This window comes from Semicossyphus pulcher, unplaced genomic scaffold (genome assembly GCF_022749685.1).
Source record: "Semicossyphus pulcher isolate SPU_LCO1_2020_fin unplaced genomic scaffold, fSemPul1.0.p SCAF_21, whole genome shotgun sequence".
Classification (NCBI taxonomy): domain Eukaryota; kingdom Metazoa; phylum Chordata; class Actinopteri; order Labriformes; family Labridae; genus Semicossyphus; species Semicossyphus pulcher.
Window position 1 is genome coordinate 1,889,238 of NW_027211695.1, and position 18,529 is coordinate 1,907,766.

At 40.8% G+C, this 18,529-nt stretch overlaps 1 protein-coding gene across 1 annotated transcript; it reads right to left on the reverse strand.

Moving 5' to 3' along the window:
* Positions 1-848: 848 nt before the first annotated feature.
* aco1 (aconitase 1, soluble) lies at positions 849-16,194 on the reverse strand. Its single transcript, XM_069672576.1, has 21 exons — positions 16,111-16,194; positions 13,092-13,223; positions 12,836-13,004; positions 11,995-12,132; positions 11,810-11,879; positions 11,524-11,707; positions 10,954-11,093; positions 10,681-10,852; positions 10,492-10,592; positions 10,168-10,284; positions 9,509-9,668; positions 8,610-8,745; positions 7,306-7,390; positions 6,910-7,066; positions 5,294-5,418; positions 5,108-5,212; positions 3,725-3,867; positions 3,286-3,433; positions 3,077-3,199; positions 2,559-2,744; positions 849-2,484 (listed from the first exon to the last, which is right to left on the reverse strand). Exons 2-21 carry the CDS (start codon positions 13,198-13,200, stop codon positions 2,368-2,370), a joined length of 2,685 nt encoding a protein of 894 aa, XP_069528677.1. The 5' UTR covers positions 13,201-13,223; positions 16,111-16,194; the 3' UTR covers positions 849-2,367.
* Between the last annotated feature and the right edge of the window lie 2,335 nt (positions 16,195-18,529).

The window sequence follows — 18,529 nt, forward strand, 5'->3', positions numbered from 1 at the left end:
AAAAGGTTTGAATAATTCAAATGTTTCTTGACCGTGATTTGCAAGTCCAGTCCTCCCTCAGCTTTAAGAGTGTGTGTGTGTGTTTCTGTGTGTGTGTGTGTACATGCTGCTGGTTACTACAGAGAGCTTAGCAATCCCAGCACAAACCAATGAAAGAAACCAAAGAAAATTAACTCCACACACAGGAGTAAATGTCTGAGAGTCGACTAATTAAGGATGAATAAGCAGAGCAGGAGGAGGAGAAAGGTGGAGGTGTCAGGCATCCGTCTCTGATTTCAACATGGCCGTCTGCCAGACTCCGTTAATCCTCTCCACATTTCACAGGCATCGTTTTCTTTTTTGTTCTGCAGGTATTTTGCACAAGTCTTTCAGTGCAATAACATAATGAGTGTGTGTCTTATAGCTTTCTGAATTTAAGGGAAAAACCAAGATCCAGTTGTTCCCTTTTTGAACAGCAAGTCTACCTGACATTGAACTCCTGACGGCGTTTAAACTTCTGCTACTACAGATGTTAACCTGTGACTGAATGCAGCAATGCTGGCCACACAAAGACAACAAAGAGCTCTAATATCTCCTCCTCATGTCTGAAGAACTTTTCACAGTCAGTGACAGTTGTTTTCAAACAGTCTATTTATAGACTTCAACAGCTTGATGGGTCTATTTTAATCCTCGTCTGCAGTGTATTTAAAAAAACAGAAATGCATTTAAATATAGAAACTAGTAAAAGTCAGTGTTTGAAGTCTAGAGCACAGCCGAGGGATCGCAGATGAAAATGCACATTTAATTAGGTCACGTCTACATAAAGTAAAATAAAGTGATAAAAATGAATGAAGCTTGAACTATTGGCAAAAACATGAATCACATTTTATTGTATTGTCAGTAATCTATGGCTGTCAGACGGTGTAATGAACGTGGAGTTACACAGAAACATGATCTTTAGAATCAAATAAAAAGTGTTTCAGGAAGAAGACACGTGATGTTTGAATTATAAAGTAAGGCAGTCAATAACATCAAATCGACACGGCGACAAAAAAAGATTTACAATAAAGTTTGGAATGTTTGAACAGCTGAGCGTGTTTGAGTTCATGTCAGTGTGAAATAAAGACTGGACTGGTTGAGCTGAATCTTTGCACGTTACCTACAATATTCACATCTCATATATATTCAGTACATATATATGTTACTCATATATATCCTGTACATTTATATATCTTGTATATATTCAGGAGAAGAGCCCTGAGAGGCAAGTGAGATGTGTCTGGTGTCCGTATTAGGGCCCTCTGGGGAAAAAAAAAAAAAAAGGAGCAGGAGGAGAAGAGGAATATTCAGAGACAAAAACATGAACATTTCAAGATTATAAATTTGTCAGACAGAAATAACTCTGATATCTTTAGATTAAAGTGTTAAATTTGCCCCCAAAAACGGCACACTTGTGAGAATATTTCTGGCAAATTTACAACTTGAATCTCGGAATGTCTCAAGTTAACCCTCGGAATGTTACTCTTCTCCTCTGATCCTCCAGCGGCTCGGCTTTTTTCTTTTTCCCCACAATGGCCTTAATACAGTGTCATAGTTTCTCTCCTGTGTTTTAGTTAATTTTTATTTCTAAATGATAAAGTTATTTTTGTTTGTGTAAAAGTTGAACAAAATAAGTTTTGGCAGGTGCAAAAAAATTGCAATGATCATTTTTCAATTATTTTTTCCCCTGTTTATTAAAACAGATACTACGAATGTGTTACATTTTCAATCACAATTAAACCTATTTAACAGAAATAATTTGTAAAAAATTATATGTTCAAAGACACTTTTTTTCCATGTAATAATCTTGTGGGGTTTTTTTTACGTGCTTATACAGATGAAAATCAGAAACTTTGTAACAACATTTGGGGCTTTTTATTTTTTTTGTTCTTTTTTTATATGGAATTTTTTTTCCCGCTTATTCGCAGAACTTTTTCCTAATTTTGTTTCACATACGACAGAAAAAAGTAACATAGTAAAAAATGTTTCACCTGTGCTCACAGATAAATCCAAGACGATCCAAAAAACAACCTTGTAGTAATAAACACAGGAGAGAAAACTATTTAGAGCAGCTGTACAAACTAAAACTCGCCTCTTAGTGCTCTAATAGTTCAGCTCAGGTCTGCTTTGTAATTTAAAGTAAGTAGCAGCATTATGTTTAAATAAAAATATTACGGTATCTGTCGTGTTATCTAGCTGTGAATGTCTCTTTGCACCAAACCTGGACAAAGATTAGATTATTTCTGGACCTTCTGTTAACCGTTCTGCGTGCTCGCTGCAGTGGCACCATGTTGGAAAGCAGCTGAGAATCAGAAACCCGACTCTCCTCCTGTGACGCTCTCGGCATGTTTAGTTTTCGGACATCTTTCGGATCATGTAGTTGAGGATTCCTCCGTGGTGGAAGTACGCCAGCTCCACGTCGGTGTCGAATCTCATCCTCACCTGGAATGTTTTCCCCGTGTCGAGCTGAAAAGAGACGTCACGTCAGGAACCGCATCACACGATATCAGCGGGTTCACGTCTGCGGTAATTTAACGAACCTTGACGTCGACGATCATCCTGGGCGTGAGCTGCTCGGGGATGATGACGGTGTAGCGCTCTCGGCCGGTCAGTCCCAGGCTGTCCGCGGTGTCTCCTGGTAGATACTCCAGAGGGATCACTCCCATCCCCACCAGGTTGCTGCGGTGGATCCGCTCGTAGCTCTCTGCGATTACAGCTTTAATGCCCTGCAAACAAACACAGCTCATTCTTCAGCATGTTAAACACTACTTTAATATTCCAAAGCTCCTTTAGCTATAAATAAGCCAGGAGGCTGGATTATACCTGCAGCCAGGGAAGGCAAATATTGACACAGTCGTGACTTCAGGGAAGCACACGGAGGAGATCTGTTTATCTTGTTTCTACGTCAAACAGCTTTGTCTGTGCTTGTGCTTTAGCTTTACTCCGTCTCTGACCTGACTGCACCGGAAGAGTTCCCACAGCGGTGCAAAGACCTCATTTAATCCCAAACAAGAACAACTGCTCACTTATTGTTACAGTTAACACATTCATATCTTACCAGCAGGAAGGGGCCCTTTGCTGCCCAGTCTCTGGAGCTGCCTGAGCCGTACTCCTTCCCCGCCAGAACCAGCAGAGGGACTCCGGACTGCTGGTACCTCTCTGCAGCGTCAAACACATCCAGCTGCACAGAAACATACAAGAGTTAGTCGTCATGTAAGAGTCTAAGCGGACACACAGAGGAAGCTCAAACAGGGAGATGCTTCTGACCGTCTCTCCGGTGGGCAGGTGGATGGTTTGAGGCGCCTGCTTGTTCAGGAACTTGTTGAACAGGCGGATGTTTGCAAACGTCCCTCGGGCCATGACGGCGTCGTTTCCTCGACGTGAGCCGTACGAGTTGTAGTCCCGAGGGGTCAGCCTGTGAAAACAGGACACCCGTGAAGCAGACAGGTTTCCTGGATGCATTTAACTCAGGTGATACTCAGCTGCTTTTACAGCTTCCTGCTTTTGTTAACTGTGACGTCAGGCAGGAGGAAATTAAAGACTAGATATCATAATTTCCTGTGCAGCAGATTATAAATCAGCATTATAATTACAGAAATCTAAATGACAGTTTTTTTAATCACATTAGAATTTAAAATAAGTTTATTTAAAGCTCCCATGACGTGTTAAAAATGACCACAGAGACTTAAAGGACCGTCTCTCTCACCCTCTGTTGGTGAGGTAGCGCGCTGCAGAGCTGCTCCTGGCGATGTTCCCTGCAGGAGAGATGTGGTCCGTGGTGACAGAGTCTCCCAGGTTCAGCAGCACGTAGGCGTCGTTTATGGATTTGGGTGGATGAAGCTTCCTGGTCTGAATAAAGACGACATGACACAGATACAGTAAAGACGGGCAAATAATGATAAATAATAATCGTATTAAATAAAAAATGAATGTGGTTTAGTATATGTTGGAATATCTTATGGGTACTAGTTACAGCAGAAATAAGAGTTATAAATAATAGTAATAAACAGAGCAGCAGTCAGAATAATGTTACTAAAAGCAGTGGTGTAGAATTCCGAGGCTGCCAACGCTAAAGATTGCGAGTGATTATTTTTTCATGAGTCTATTTATGTATGTGTGTGTGTGTATATGTATATGTATGGAAAACCCCTACTCATTGTGCCTTCAGTAACTACTCATGTTATTTAAAATGTGTTTATATCTAATTAGCGAAAAAAGAAAACTACAATATTTTTGGTGCTTAGGTTTTTTTTATTCTAGTCTATTGTCTAGTCTATCTATTGAAGTTTTTAATTCTGGTCTTGCGACAACCCAAGTATGTATAATGTTAATGCATATTTTAAAATAATAATACATTTTATACGTGTTTCTTTATTATAGCAAATATTAAACGAAGGTTTATAAATTGAAAAAAGGCAATTGTTTCATAAATTAAATATTACTTATTTATCTTCATGATAATGTAGGACATTGATTTACACGGTTTACAAATATATTCACAATATTCTGATTTATTTCATACAACACATACGCATATTAGGGCCATGTTAAAGAAAATAAATCCATTTTAAAATAAGTTGTGATTTTAGTCATTTTCAGGCGGCTGGCTGCTCTTCTGATATTCCCCTTCATAATAACCAGGCTCACCATAGGCTAAAATTACGACTTTATCCTTATAGAATTATGACTTCATTCTCGTATATCAGATTTTTGTTTCTTTACAGGCCCTAATACCTCGAGTAATTTCACTACTTCCCGCATGTAACTAGTAAATAAACTGATAAACTTTCTTGTTTTTTAAATATGCACTCGGTCACAATTAAATTTTCATTTTATATAACTTTTCAACTTTTGTGGCATCGGGATTTTAGTAAAATTTTATATTGAAAAACATAATTTTCATTTTTGTTTTAAATTTCCAAACATGAATCTGGTTCTTGCTGGTTTTCATCATGACCACATTAACAGGAAAAAACCTCTTCTATTGGATTAAATGATTCAGTTTTTATAAGGACATCTGTATGTGTTGCAGAGGTAGTAAGTGTAGAAGTTAATACATTTGAGAAGATGTATTGATTAGTATATTTACCAAACCATCAAAGAACGGAGGGGACTTGATGTAGGTGGATTTTGGGTCCCAGGTGTAGAGTTTGTCAGAGGGAGCGACCAAAGAGTTCCAGCGCTCGTTCACTTTCTGCAACGACAGATTGTCAGTCACACATCTAAATCACACTGCTGGAACACGTTCTATACGACAGACCGAAGGTTAAACTACCTCAATCTTCTCATAGACTTCTTTAAACATCGACGGGATGACAAACGTCCTCTCCACAGCCTGGATCTCCTCCCGTGTCGGCCAGATGTCCCTCAGGAAAATCTCTTTGCCTTCAGAGTTAATGGCTGTAAAGGAGACGGAGGAGGAAAGAAAAGCATTGTTGTTTCATGTTTCAAGCTAAAAGGTCGTTTTGGAACAAAAACATTTAATAAACTGAGCAAAAATTGATTAATAAGACAAAAAATAAGATTGAAGACGACTCTAATCAAAGAGATTTGGAGGCTTAAATCAATAAAACACTTCCTTGTTTGGAGCAGAGAAAAAGCCTGCGGGGCAGAAACAGCTCGTCCTTGTGCTCGATCTGACATTCAGACTGCCACCACATGAGTCAGTCTTATATTAGAGGCTAACCCTGCGAGCTTTCTTTCTGAATGTCAAGTTTGTCAAATCACATTAGAACTGTGAGTTTTAATCCAAAGAAGACAAACTGCAGCAAATTCAAGAAGCATCAGATTCTGAAAACAACCTTTAAATTCAACATTTAGCTCAGGCTTTTATAATGACGTCTATAAACAGGTCCTTAATATGACCGGGTTCATGATGCAAACTTTATTAAAATAAACTCAGAGTGCAGGGCTTTATGTGGGCTATGTGTGGGCTAAATGTGGGCTTTATGTGGGCTAAATGTTGCCTGTATGTGGGCTATATGTGGGCTATATGTGGCGCTAAATGTGGGCTTTATGTGGGCTATATGTGGGCTATATGTGGGCTAAATGTTGGCTATATGTTGGCTATATGTGGGCTATGTGTGGGCTATGTGTGGGCTATGTGTGGGCTATATGTTGGCTATGTGTTGGCTATATGTTGGCTATGTGTGGGCTATATGTGGGCTATATGTGGGCTATATGTGGGCTATGTGTTGGCTATATGTGGGCTATATGTGGGCTATGTGTGGGCTATGTGTGGGCTATGTGTGGGCTATATGTTGGCTATATGTTGGCTATATGTGGGCTAAATGTGGGCTTTATGTGGGCTATATGTGGGCTATATGTGGGCTTTATGTGGGCTATATGTGGGCTATATGTGGGCTATATGTTGGCTATATGTGGGCTAAGTGTGGGCTAAATGTGGGCTTTATGTGGGCTATATGTGGGCTATATGTGGGCTAAATGTGGCGCTAAATGTGGCGCTAAATGTGGGCTATATGTGGGCTATATGTGGCGCTAAATGTGGGCTATATGTGGGCTATATGTGGGCTAAATGTGGTCTATATGTGGGCTATATGTGGGCTTTGTGTGGACTATGTGAGGGCTTTATGTGGGCTATGTGTGGGCTACGTGTGAGCCACGTGAGGGCCACGTGAGGGCTACGTGTGGGCTATGTGTGGGCTACATATATACTACATATGGGAGACATATGGACTACGTGTGGGCTACATGTGGGCTACAACAACAAAGAACATTTAACTTTCCTCGAGCCTCAGAGTTTCTCCAAGCCTGTTAGCTTCTGTCGATTTGTGTACAGACACACACATTGGAGAATTGTTTAACTCAATGTGTGACGGGTAACAAAAGGAAGTTTATCACTAATGTGTTTCTCAAAATATATGTACTCACCGATGGGCTCTTTCTCAAAGTCTATCCTCACGGTGCCGGCTATCGCGTAGGCGATGACGAGCGGCGGAGAAGCCAGGTAGTTAGCTCTGGTGTTCGGATGGACTCTGCCTTCAAAGTTTCTGTTTCCTGAGAGGACGCCTGCTGCGACCAGATCCCCCTGAAACACAAATATGTATTCATTCATATCTTTAAATGTAGGACTTTTTATCTACAGGCTTGAAAAATGAGAGAGGAGAAACTGAAGAAAAAGTACAAGAAAAGAAAAACAAAAAAGGTTAAATACCTAAAATATTTGTGTTATTACAGGACAGGTGAAAGCGAGGAATGGAGGGAAGAGATAATAAAGAAGAGGACGAGCTAATGCAGGTGTGAAATGTGTAAACAGCCAGTTGGTACCTGTGTTATGGCCTCCACCACCGGCTCTGGGAGCGGCCCGCTGTTTCCTATACACGTCATGCAACCATAGCCAACAACCTCAAAGCTACAGGAAACACAAAGGGTTGAAAATCATCACGACTGCAATATCTTGTTACTTCATGTAGAACAAGTTCAACAGCTACACCACTTCTTTGTGTCCTAGACTTTGGGCCACACGGCGATCAGTGAGTCTGCAGAGATTATTATCTTTAACGGCGTGATGTTGAGCGAAAGCTTTGACACAGTGTGAAGTATTGTGCACAGATTAATCAGTAATCAACCCGGCAAAGGTCACATGACCACCGTAAGATGTGGCTGTGTCACACTTGAATCAGTGAGGTGGTGTGCTGGGTTTGAATACGGGTTGTGTTTAAGTCTGTTTAACCCTTTAAAGTCTGCAATGTAGTCACCTGGACGTTCCTGTGTTGTGCACTGTATCAGGGCTGCAACGATTAGTCGACACTGACGACAAAATTAGTTGCCATCATACTTAATTGTCGATTGTTTATTGTTACTTGGTTGCGTCATCGCTTGTTTTTCCTGCCTTGCGTGGACATAACATTGTTTTCTGGAGCTGAGTTTGCTGAGGGGTGAGCCCTCTCTCTCATTTTTACTATCTCTGCTGAGAGTTCATGCAAAACAGCGACAGGGAAGCGGCAGGTAAACAAAACGGAGCAAAATGTCAGCGGCCGATGCGACACCATCGCGTCCTGAAACTTGTAAAGCCTGCGAGCATTTCAGCCTCAACGCTGCAGAGAAAAGGATCTGTGAAGAGACATTAAGTCATTGTGCGAATCATCATCTGATTAGTCGATTAATCGTTTCAATAATCGATGACTAACCTGACTGGTCAATTAGCGAAACAGTCGTTAGTTGCAGCCCTACACTGCATGTAAAGTAATAACGTTATCAATAATGTACATCGCTATGACCCCAAGTCGGAACCCTGTTGTCTAAAGATTAAAAGCTCTACTTAAATTAATTTATATTTAAGATCAATTCAAACAGGAGTATGCATTTATATAGGAGAGCAGAGTTTCAAATAATGTGATCAGCTTTATAACGTCGACCTGAGACGAAGTCAACTCTCCGGTTCATCATGACAGCTGAATACAAATGCAGAGACAAGAACAGCCCAGCAGAGGTCGCCTTTTTCACTGAATCAGATTCAGCACAGTTTCTAAACAGAAGCCTCTCACTACTCAGCTTGTACATCCTTAATTCCTTTCCTCCCCTCCTCTCCTTGTCTTTTTTAATGTATCATTAAAAAACATGCAGCTTACCCGAGTTTCGACAGGTAGTCCATGACTCCGCTCTCCTTCAGGTAGTAGGTGACCACTCCGCTGCCCGGCGACAGGCTGGTCTTTATGTACGGCTTCACGCTCAGACCACACTTGATCGCCTTTTTCGCAAGGAGTCCTGGAAGAAGAACAATGCGCTTTAATAACTGTCGAATAAATATCAGGAGAAAAAAATTCTGACGGTACGGAGTAATTCAGATATTTTTTTAACCAGGTGTAACTTAATTCTTGGGGTCAAATTCGCCAAAGAAGTTAATTTAAAGTTCTTGTTTTTTTCACTGACAGGCTCAGAGTGTGTGACAGCATCACAGAAAGGATCCCTACAGAGACAGACCTTTTTGTTAAAGAGAAAGATGCTTTTTTAAAACCACAAACAGACGTTACATCGCTCTCTGCAAACACACCAGACTCCATTGACAAAAACAGTAATTTAACCTCACAGAAAACATGTGTTCCCGGTCTACTGCTGCCTCGATCAGTTCGTTTGTTCTTATTGTTGCGTGAGTTTTGCATTTTAAAAAGTTAGATTGGACCCAACACAATATTTGTGTAACACAATAACATAAAAAAATCTGTAGCAGTTGACCAGAAAATTACCAGTAAAATTACTGTTTTTGTGAATGGAGTCTGGTTGCTTAAAAAAGGAGCGATGTCATGGCTGTTTCTGGTTTATCTTACGCTAATATGTAAAAATGTGGCCCAGGTTTTATAGAGAGCATTACATTATTTGCTAGCTCGCTAAATATAAGTTAGTTAGCCGACTGATGACTGCTCGGCAGAGATGAAATGTTTCCTTCTTAAAGAGAAAACTTGGTGCAACATAGTAAAGATTTAAACCGTGATTTAATTTGGTTTGTTGTATTTGAAAGGTGAACACCCACCTGCTCCAAGCATGACAGACGGGTTGCTGGTGTTGGTGCAGCTGGTGATGGCAGCGATGACCACCGAGCCGTGACTTAACGTGAACTCTTTTCCATTAAACTGGAAGGGAACTGTGGAGGTGTGACGCTCAGGTGCCACCTGGAAACCTTTGAAGCCCGTCTGAAAATGTCACAGAAACAAGAGTTAAGTAAAGAAAGCGCAGCTGAGTGACGGACACAAGTTTAACAAAACATTTACAAAGGAAAGAAAGAAAAAAACGTGATTCTCATATAAACATTTTGCACCAAAGACTCACGCTTCCTTTTCTGATTTAAACAATGTTTTATATTCTTATCAGGACACATTTAATGTTTAGTATCTTTGCTCAGCTTTACAAGAATGCAACGCTGAACTGCACATTTAGGGTTAAAACTACAGATTATTTTTATTATGGATAAACGTGTCGGTTATTTTTTAATCGATTAGTCTTAAAACCTTTGAAAAACATTTATCCAGAGCCCAAAGTTACGTCTTCAAATTCCTTTTTTATGTCTAACAAAAAGTCCAGGAGATGAAAACTCTTCATTTACAATCCTAACTGAAAAAGAATGTTATAAATTAACCTTTAAACCTGTAATATTTTGATGCATGGTGAACATCAGGAGGTGCTCGTACGTACTTTTGCTCCCAGGCAGGTTTCAAAGTCTTTCTTCATTTCGGACACGGCGACTCTGTCCTGAGGTCTTTTGGGCCCGCTGCAGCACGGAACCACTGTAGTCAGATCCAGCCCGAAAACCTGAGACAGAGACAGAGATGTTACAAACATTACTTTCATTATATCTTTGCGTCTGGTTACACTTGCTGCCAAAACACAAGGAAGATATCGTGGATATCCATCCTGACACGCTCAGTCGGTCATTTAAAATTTAAAAAGGAGAATTTTCAAGTTTTTATGGGCTGAAAAATCAAGATGAAATATCTAAAGAATGATGTGGAGACTGACCTGAGAGAAATCTGGATCCTGGGAGACATCGTTGTAGTCTCTGAACATGGACACTGCCTTCAGGTACTTTGTGATGTACACTAGTTTCTCTGCCTCTCGCCCTGGAGACCAAAAATAACTTTAATATCGTTTCTTGTGATAAATCCTGAGATAAATTCAAGAGAGGTGAACACGTCTGTCTCAGCTTACCGGTCTGCTCGAGGTACTGGATGCTGACATCGTCCACGGGGAAGAAGGCCGCCGTGGCTCCGTACTCCGGACACATGTTGGCGATGGTGGCTCTGTCAGCGATGGACAGCTGGGCCACGCCCGGGCCGAAGAACTCCACAAACTTCCCGACAACGCCCACCTGACGGAGGTGCTGAGAGGAAAACAAAGAGATAATATCATATAATATAACATTCTCTTATTTCTTATTGTTTTACTTGAAAGGTTAAAGAGTGTAAAACACGTTCTCAGTACCTTTGTGACCGTGAGGACGATGTCAGTGGAGGTGATGAGCTTGTCCGGGGTCCCGCTCAGCTTGTATCCCACCACCTCAGGTAGTACCATGCTTATAGGCTGACCCAACATCACAGCCTCCGCCTCGATCCCTCCCACACCTGGAGGTTTAAAGAAAAACCTTTTTTCAGTATATAAGAAGGGGAGAAGCCAACGTCTGAGAGCTCAGGTTTGATGTTCTGGCTTCAGTCTTGGTTTTCTTGGAGCAAGAAGCGACCATATTTGGACGAGAGCGTGAAGCTTCATAAGCTGGCTGATTAGCTAGTTTAAGGCAGACAGCATAAACTGTATAAAAAGATGGCCGACATGACAGCTCCCTAAAAAGTGAAGCTAATCCCTCTCTATCGCCCCCTGCTGACTGGCTGCAGTATAGCTCATACAGCCCGCCTCCCGTGGAGCACAGACTTCTAGGACGGTTTATTAGTAAAATGAACAACATCATTTTGTTTGTCCGATAGTTGCATGAAGAACTCTTCAGCTGCTCTCTAAATAGCCTCATATCACTGAAAGACAGGAAATGCCGGGTCTTACCCCAGCCCAGGACTCCCAGCCCATCGATCATCGTGGTGTGGGAGTCGGTGCCCACCAGGCTGTCGGGGTAGAAGTACCCCTCATAGTTAAACACCACTCTGGCCAAGTACTCCAGGTTGACCTGGTGAACGATCCCTGAACCGGGAGGGATGATCCGCATGTTCCTGAAGGCCTTAGAGCCCCACTGGGAAGGACAGACCACATATTCAAGTGTTAGAAATTCTATTTTTAGGTACCTATATGTCAAATAAGAAGACTTCACACTGGGTTTGTTTTCATTTTAAACCTTTAAGAACTGAAATCTCTCTCTGTTGCGGTCAAACTCTAAGTCCTGGTTTTTCTGGAGGCTGTCAGACCTGCAGGAAAACAAGCCAGTGTGTTTCAGTCAGTATGTACTGTCGCTGATGTATATTATAGTATCCAAGAACAGAAGGGGCCATGGTGGAAAGTGTTCGATGAACCTGGTCTTACTTCCTGTTAAAGTCCACTTGGATGGAGTGATCGATGACGAGGTCAGCAGGACAAACAGGATTAATCTTCTCTGGGTCGCCGCCGAGTTTCATCACTGCATCCCGCATGGCTGCAAAGTCCACGACTGCTGGGACGCCACTGCACGGAGAGTTTAGAGACAACATTGCATAAATGATTCCTGCAGGGACAGATCTTTTTGTTTAAGAGCAAAAAACAGGCGTTTTATCACTCTCATCAAAGACGCCAGACTCCATTGACAAAAACAGTATTTTTATCTTGCAGAATGCAGGAGTCGCTGGTCTACAGTTTCCTCAATCGGTTTGTATTTTAGTGTTTAAAGGGATAGTTCGTATTGAACACAATATTTGTGTGACACACAACACAAAGGAGCATAACAGTTGAAGCAGCAGGAGACCAGCAGTCCCTGTGATGTGCAGGGGAAAACTACTTTTTTTAAAATCTGGGTCTGGTGGCTGTGAAGTGTGCAACGCAACAACTGCTTCTGGTTTAAAAAATAAACTCTTTGCCGCATAAACAAACAGGTCTTTCATACAACCAGATCCCAGAGTGCAACACAGTCTTTCGGTTATAAATTTGGGAGTTTCCAAGCCGAGGTTACCCTCTGGACAAAACTCCTCCAAAGACAGAGACGACATGATGCTGCTGTTCTCACAGAAAACGTCGCACTTCCGTGACTGTGACCTTTAAAATCAATGAAATTCCTTCTAAGCATGAAGTTCTGTTAGTTTAAAAGGGTATTTAAAAAGGTTTCATCCTTTGCCGTCAAACTACAGAGCAACTCACTGACGTTCTAATGGAAATAAACGTAGCGTCCACATACGTGAAGTCCTGCAGGATGACGCGGGCCGGTCTGAACGGCACCTCCACAGTCTGAGTCTGGGTCTCCTTCCAGTTCAGGATGCTTTCCACATCCGAGCTCTTCACTAAAAACTCATCGCAGTTCCTGACGGCAGACTCCAGGAGGACCCGGATGGAGAAGGGCAGACGGTCTGAGAAACAGATGGAACAGGAAGTGAACGTCTCTGAAACATGAACAACTCAAACTCTTTAATGTCACAGTAGAGAGGTGCTGTTACCATATCTGGGATCTCCAAGTTTGGAAAGATTGTAAAACTGCTTCTTTGGGTCCTCGGGGTCCAGAGGCTCAACTATATGTTGAAAAGGATTCTTCACAGTGGCAGACATCCTCCTCTATGTGTCAGGAATATCTGGAAGCAGTAAAAATAAAGATATAAGCCTGTTTCATACTCTAAATTACATAAAAGAGTTAGGGCTATGTTATGGCGGTAAAGTGAAGCCAACCGCGGGGTGGACCCAGTGACCGACCATCATCGCCACCTATAGCTTGCGTACGTAAAATCCCTGGTTCAAGAAATTCACTGAAACTGAAACACAATGTGAAAATTAATAAAAATAAAAGTCTAATATTAGCACTGAAGCACCTTTTTCTCCCTTCGCTTAAACGCCACACGTCACATTCAGGCTACAGGTGGCTGCTTTATAGATGGTAATAAAGTTTACCGTTAACCGCCGAACCGCAAGTGTTTCACCGCGGTTATAAAAATTCAGTACCGTCAAAGCCCTACATAAGGTGCTTTTCGACCAAAAGTAGCAGGACCTTCTCTGAAAGGAACTAAATGGTTTCTGTGGCCCATTGTTGCGTTTCCACAGCGGCCTGAAGTCGCGGCAGAAGCATTAAAAGTAACTGCCCTACACCGCCAGTCCAGTAGGCGGCAGTAATGCATCTTTAAGCTGGTTTGCCAACCGCCATTTAAACTCAAAGAAGAAGAAGGTAACGTCATTAGTGCGACACTACAGGTAGCCTGTTAGCATGGAGGCGATTCAATGTGCTTTGTTGCAGTGCAAATGGATTCATTGAGCAAGAAAGCTCGCTTCTCCTACTTCCTGTTGGCACACACAACCTGAAGCCGCGCGTGTGCTGCCGGTGTAACCGCTAAAGGTAAACCGCTCCGTGTTACCTGTAACAGCGGCACCTCGTCCAGGTGCTGTTAATGCTGTGGTTACATAAACAAAAACTAATGGTTAAAATTGGTTTGTCAATTACTTGGGCAGAAGAATGCAGTGTTCAAATTGATAGTTTCGTCCAACTTTTGAATATATAAAATGTCGTCCTACAGGTGATTAGATGATACAGGTGTTTTTTCATTTGGTTCAAGGAAAAAAAACATTTCAAGCAACATTTGTATTAGAATTGGACTATGGTGATGCATGCAACCTCATCCTCTCTGTAAATGTTGGATTCAAAGTACTATGCTACGTTGCGGGCAACAATAGGATTGAAAATTGGTACATATTTCTTTACAAGACAATACAACATGAACTTTAATGAATCCTAAACATAAGCAAGCAACCTTTGGTCACCTGGACACATCATCGTTCCTTGAACCCACTCTGTCTTTAAAATTATTGTCATCTTGCTTTAAACATTAAAGGAACTTTAATATATTATAAAACAGGATTCAGGATTATTTCCTTGAATGCACATGTTCTGATGAAAACTGCTTATTTATTGTTTGTGTAAGTCTGTTGTTTGTTCACGTACGTAAAACTTTTATACACTGCTGTCTTAGCCAAGACATTTTATATCCTCCTATAAAAATAAAGGTAGATAAAACTGTAAAATGTATCATCTTTAATCTTACATTATGCTGTTTTTGCCTATCATCAAAAGTGAAAACGGCACATGCACAATCGACCTGATCAAACAGGGTGTAGAGAGGTTTAATTAAAAGGCCTGGTTTACAATCTTTCCATCGTCGGTGTGGCAACAGATTAACCTTTATGGTTGCAGTCCACGTGGGCTGGTAGGCCTTGAGGGTTAGTGAACTGTTGGTCAACGTTTTACAATCCTTACATAACTACAAACTCTTTAGCAATCTGTCAGAACATTGAATACAAAAACATGCTTAACGTACGATACAAAGTGAGATCAGGAGATCGTAATCTACCACCATACATTTCCTCGAGAGGCGTTAACTGTGTGAAAGGTGAGCTGATAAAAAAATGCTTGACAGGGACAAGCCATCCTGAATGTTCACATACTTGGCAGGCTGGAGCTTGGCTTCAAAGTGCAAAGTCAGTTTCCGATACTGATATTAATACTGTGTGATGTAACATAGAACAGCAAACAGAAGCTGTGATTTACCTTGAGGGATCTTTAAGTATCTTCTTCTTCATGGTATTCGCTCAAGGTGCTATGCAATATTTTGTACGAGTTTAACTGTTCAAAATACCTGGAATATTTCAGTTGTCCATACATGTCTGTATTAAACTGAGTTGGACTACTGATTCCCCAACCGTTGTCTCATGTCATAATATGAATTAATAAGATTGAAAGCAATTGAAAATGATTTGATTATGACTAATACTGGTTAGAGAGTTCATGTCTTTGGTTTCAAACTAAAAGTTACTGTCCTGCTCTGAATATCTATCACTGTTTAAGAGTTAATTTATGGATCGATCAGGTAAGATTTGTGGTCTTTGCCCAAAAGCTGCCTGAATTTATGCATTTATGACTTTTATTAGGACTTGTTTAGAGCTAAGGTATCAAAAAAGTCACAATTTTAAGCTCAATTTTAACAAAGCATCCCATAAATAAATTTTTTAATTAAAATCCTGTGAATATGTTTATTACAATATTCCTCTACTTCAATATTAAGCAACTTGTGTTGAGAAACCACTGAAGATAATCCCTCCTACGTGCTTCATTCATATTTCTAAAGCTGCATTTCAAACCCTTCAACCTGACATGGCCTTCTGACGTAAGTTAGCATCAGCTAACTTGGTCAAACTTCTAAATTTACATGGCATAACAGTCTTATATGAGAACACAAACAGAACAGAACACCCTTGGAAACATCACTAGGCTATTTTCCATCAAGTATTTATCAATAAAATATAAGCCTAATTGGTGTTGAGATATAAATGTTTAAAATTTGACAGTCTGCTAGCTTAATGCTCATGTACTCTACATGCACAGCAAAGGGGGCTCTGTCAGCTAGCTAGCTTCTTCATGCTACCGGAGGACAGTAAATTAGACATTTGGTAAAATCTCGGCAGTTTTTGATAACTTACTTCTGAGTGCAGCAGAGGAGACACCGCAGAGCACCGCCGTGTGTTATCGACACACTGTCAGCGAGCTAATCTCACACAAGACCCTCCTGCAGCTCCGCAGACTTCCGCGTCCTGAAGCAACAACAGTCACACTTCCGGTCAGAGATTTACTCAAAATAAAAGCATAAATGTAAAAATATAATAGATGTAATAGATATAATATTGATGATTAAATATATACAAGTATATATATGCTAAGTGCATCCAAATTACATCAAGGAAAAAAAAATCTTCCAACAAACTGATTTCCACTGCGAACTGTTACAGGAAATTAACAACAAAAAAATACCGAAATAAAAGACGCCGTAAAAATGTATTATTATTATTATTATTATTATTATTATTATTATTATTATATACATTATTTTTTATTAGTCTTCAGCTGTTGAATTAATTACCAACTTTTTTCATAATTGAAAATACTTTTGGTTTTGGATAAAACAAGATAGTGGCTTAGGCTTTGGAAACACTTTTTTACCCATTTACTGACATTTAAAAGTACAGCACTGTTCAACTGGCCTATCAGTATAAGAAGTATACCTGGAAAATGTCAGATAGTCCAAAAAATGAACACTTTATTGTCATTTCTCAAATTCATGATATCGTTTTTTGTTCCTAGCAAATAAAGTTGTTTCTAGCTAAAATTATTTGAATATTTTTATATATTTTTTTAATCAATTAATTGTATCAGTTTGTTCTTTAAGCAGGGAAAACTGTTCTGTAAACTGGATGTTGAACGTTCAGCTGCAGTTCAATGAAATGGCCACTAGGTGGTGTTGCTGCACCAGCCATAACAGCTGCTGTCAGCTGCAGTTTGACAGTTCCTGAAGAGCTGCAGTGTTTTGACCTTTGACCAGATGGAGCTGCTGAGAGGAGGCCCAGAGGCGAGTACACATGTCATGCATCATTTCAGTATCTCTTTTAAATTGCAGCACAAGTATGCTGCAGCGGATTGTCCCATTCTAGCCTCTTAAACTTCCTTTAAACACTGCCACCTAAAATCAGTGAAATCATAATCTATATATTTGTTTTTCCCCATAATAAAAACAATCTTTCCATTACCTCCTTGTTATTGTAGAATAAAATACAGGCTCATGGTGTGTGTGTGTGTGTGTGTGTGTGTGCGCGCGCTCTAAACTCATTGTCCTTTGTGTCAATGTCAGAGTGACTGCAAGAAGGAAGGTGACAGAGTGATTGACAGCTCCGTCTGTTCCTGTGACTGAGACATTTTTCCATTCAGCCACACAGTCTGCAGTGACAATACACAAACACACACACACACACACACCGGCCACGACAGAAGAGGCTCGGTTCCAACAGCAGGCTGTGATTGGCTGCAACAGATTGTGGGTGTGGTTAAAGGTACATAAATGAAATCTAAACATGGATGTTTTATTCCGATCTGACTGCCAGCTCCAAAGATGGCGTCTACTCGATCCAATAAGATTTGTTTACCTGGCACATGTCTCTACCAAACACATACTGGACACCTGATTTGTTCTGAGCATGTGCAAAAATGCGGCTACTTCCTGTCTGTCATTCTCGCTTATATTTTACAGCGTTTAAAAGTGTTTTATTATAAATGTCCTCTTCTTGCACTGTGGATTCTAATTGTTCATAACTCTGGCAGCCCTAAGCGGACATGCATCCATACGTTTTATTTCCTCTGTTTTCCCGTGATAACCCGAGTTCATTTCAGTTGTTTTCTCAAGGTTTTGATTAAGAGAAAACCTTAAATTAGTACGATTGTGTCCGACATTAGTAATCATCTAATCCCTCACATGCATTAGCAGATCAGAGGGAGATAGCAGAGCATTTTGGGATATTTCAGCCCCCAGTCTCTCGCACACTGACTCAGAGAGAGGTTTGACGTCACACCAGCTCCACAATTATTCACTTTGCCTGCAGACATGCACAGAGGAGCCACATAAAGGAGGGTTTCTGCTTGAGAACACACGAAAGGCCACAATGGTCTTACAACAGTATTACAGGATTACATAAACTCATGTTTCTTTTTGGCAGCGGACAGACACCGTACCTGACATTCTCAGAGGTCACAGGTTCAGCAGAGGAAAGCTCAGATTTTTCGACTCCAATTTCATAGACAATTCTTCCATTATAGGTTAAAATCATGAGTTTTGAGTTTTGCCTCATAAAAATATTGACGTTCAATGAGGTGAACATTAAAAACCTAGCTCTCTCCAGCACCAAACAGGAAGCAGCAAACCAGTCAGATAGTAAACATGGAAGGCTGCATAGTTGGACACCTTGCTGTACTTCGCAGAGTTAGCATTGCGGCAGTTAGCTCAAGTGATAGGAAAGAAATGGCTTACTAGCTCGTAATGCTAATCCAGCTAACGTTATGGCCTTAAACCCTGCG

Bases quoted from the DNA above. Each gene is read 5' to 3' on its own strand.
- aco1 (XM_069672576.1), bottom strand. From the start codon at position 13,200: ATGTCTGCCACTGTGAAGAATCCTTTTCAACATATAGTTGAGCCTCTG. The intron at 5,419-6,909 runs GTGAGTACATAT...TCTCCTTTACAG, and splicing joins CTTTGAGAAAGAGCCCATCG to CCATTAACTCTGAAGGCAAA. The intron at 5,213-5,293 runs GTAGTTTAACCT...CTGTCGTTGCAG, and splicing joins AAGTCTATGAGAAGATTGAG to AAAGTGAACGAGCGCTGGAA.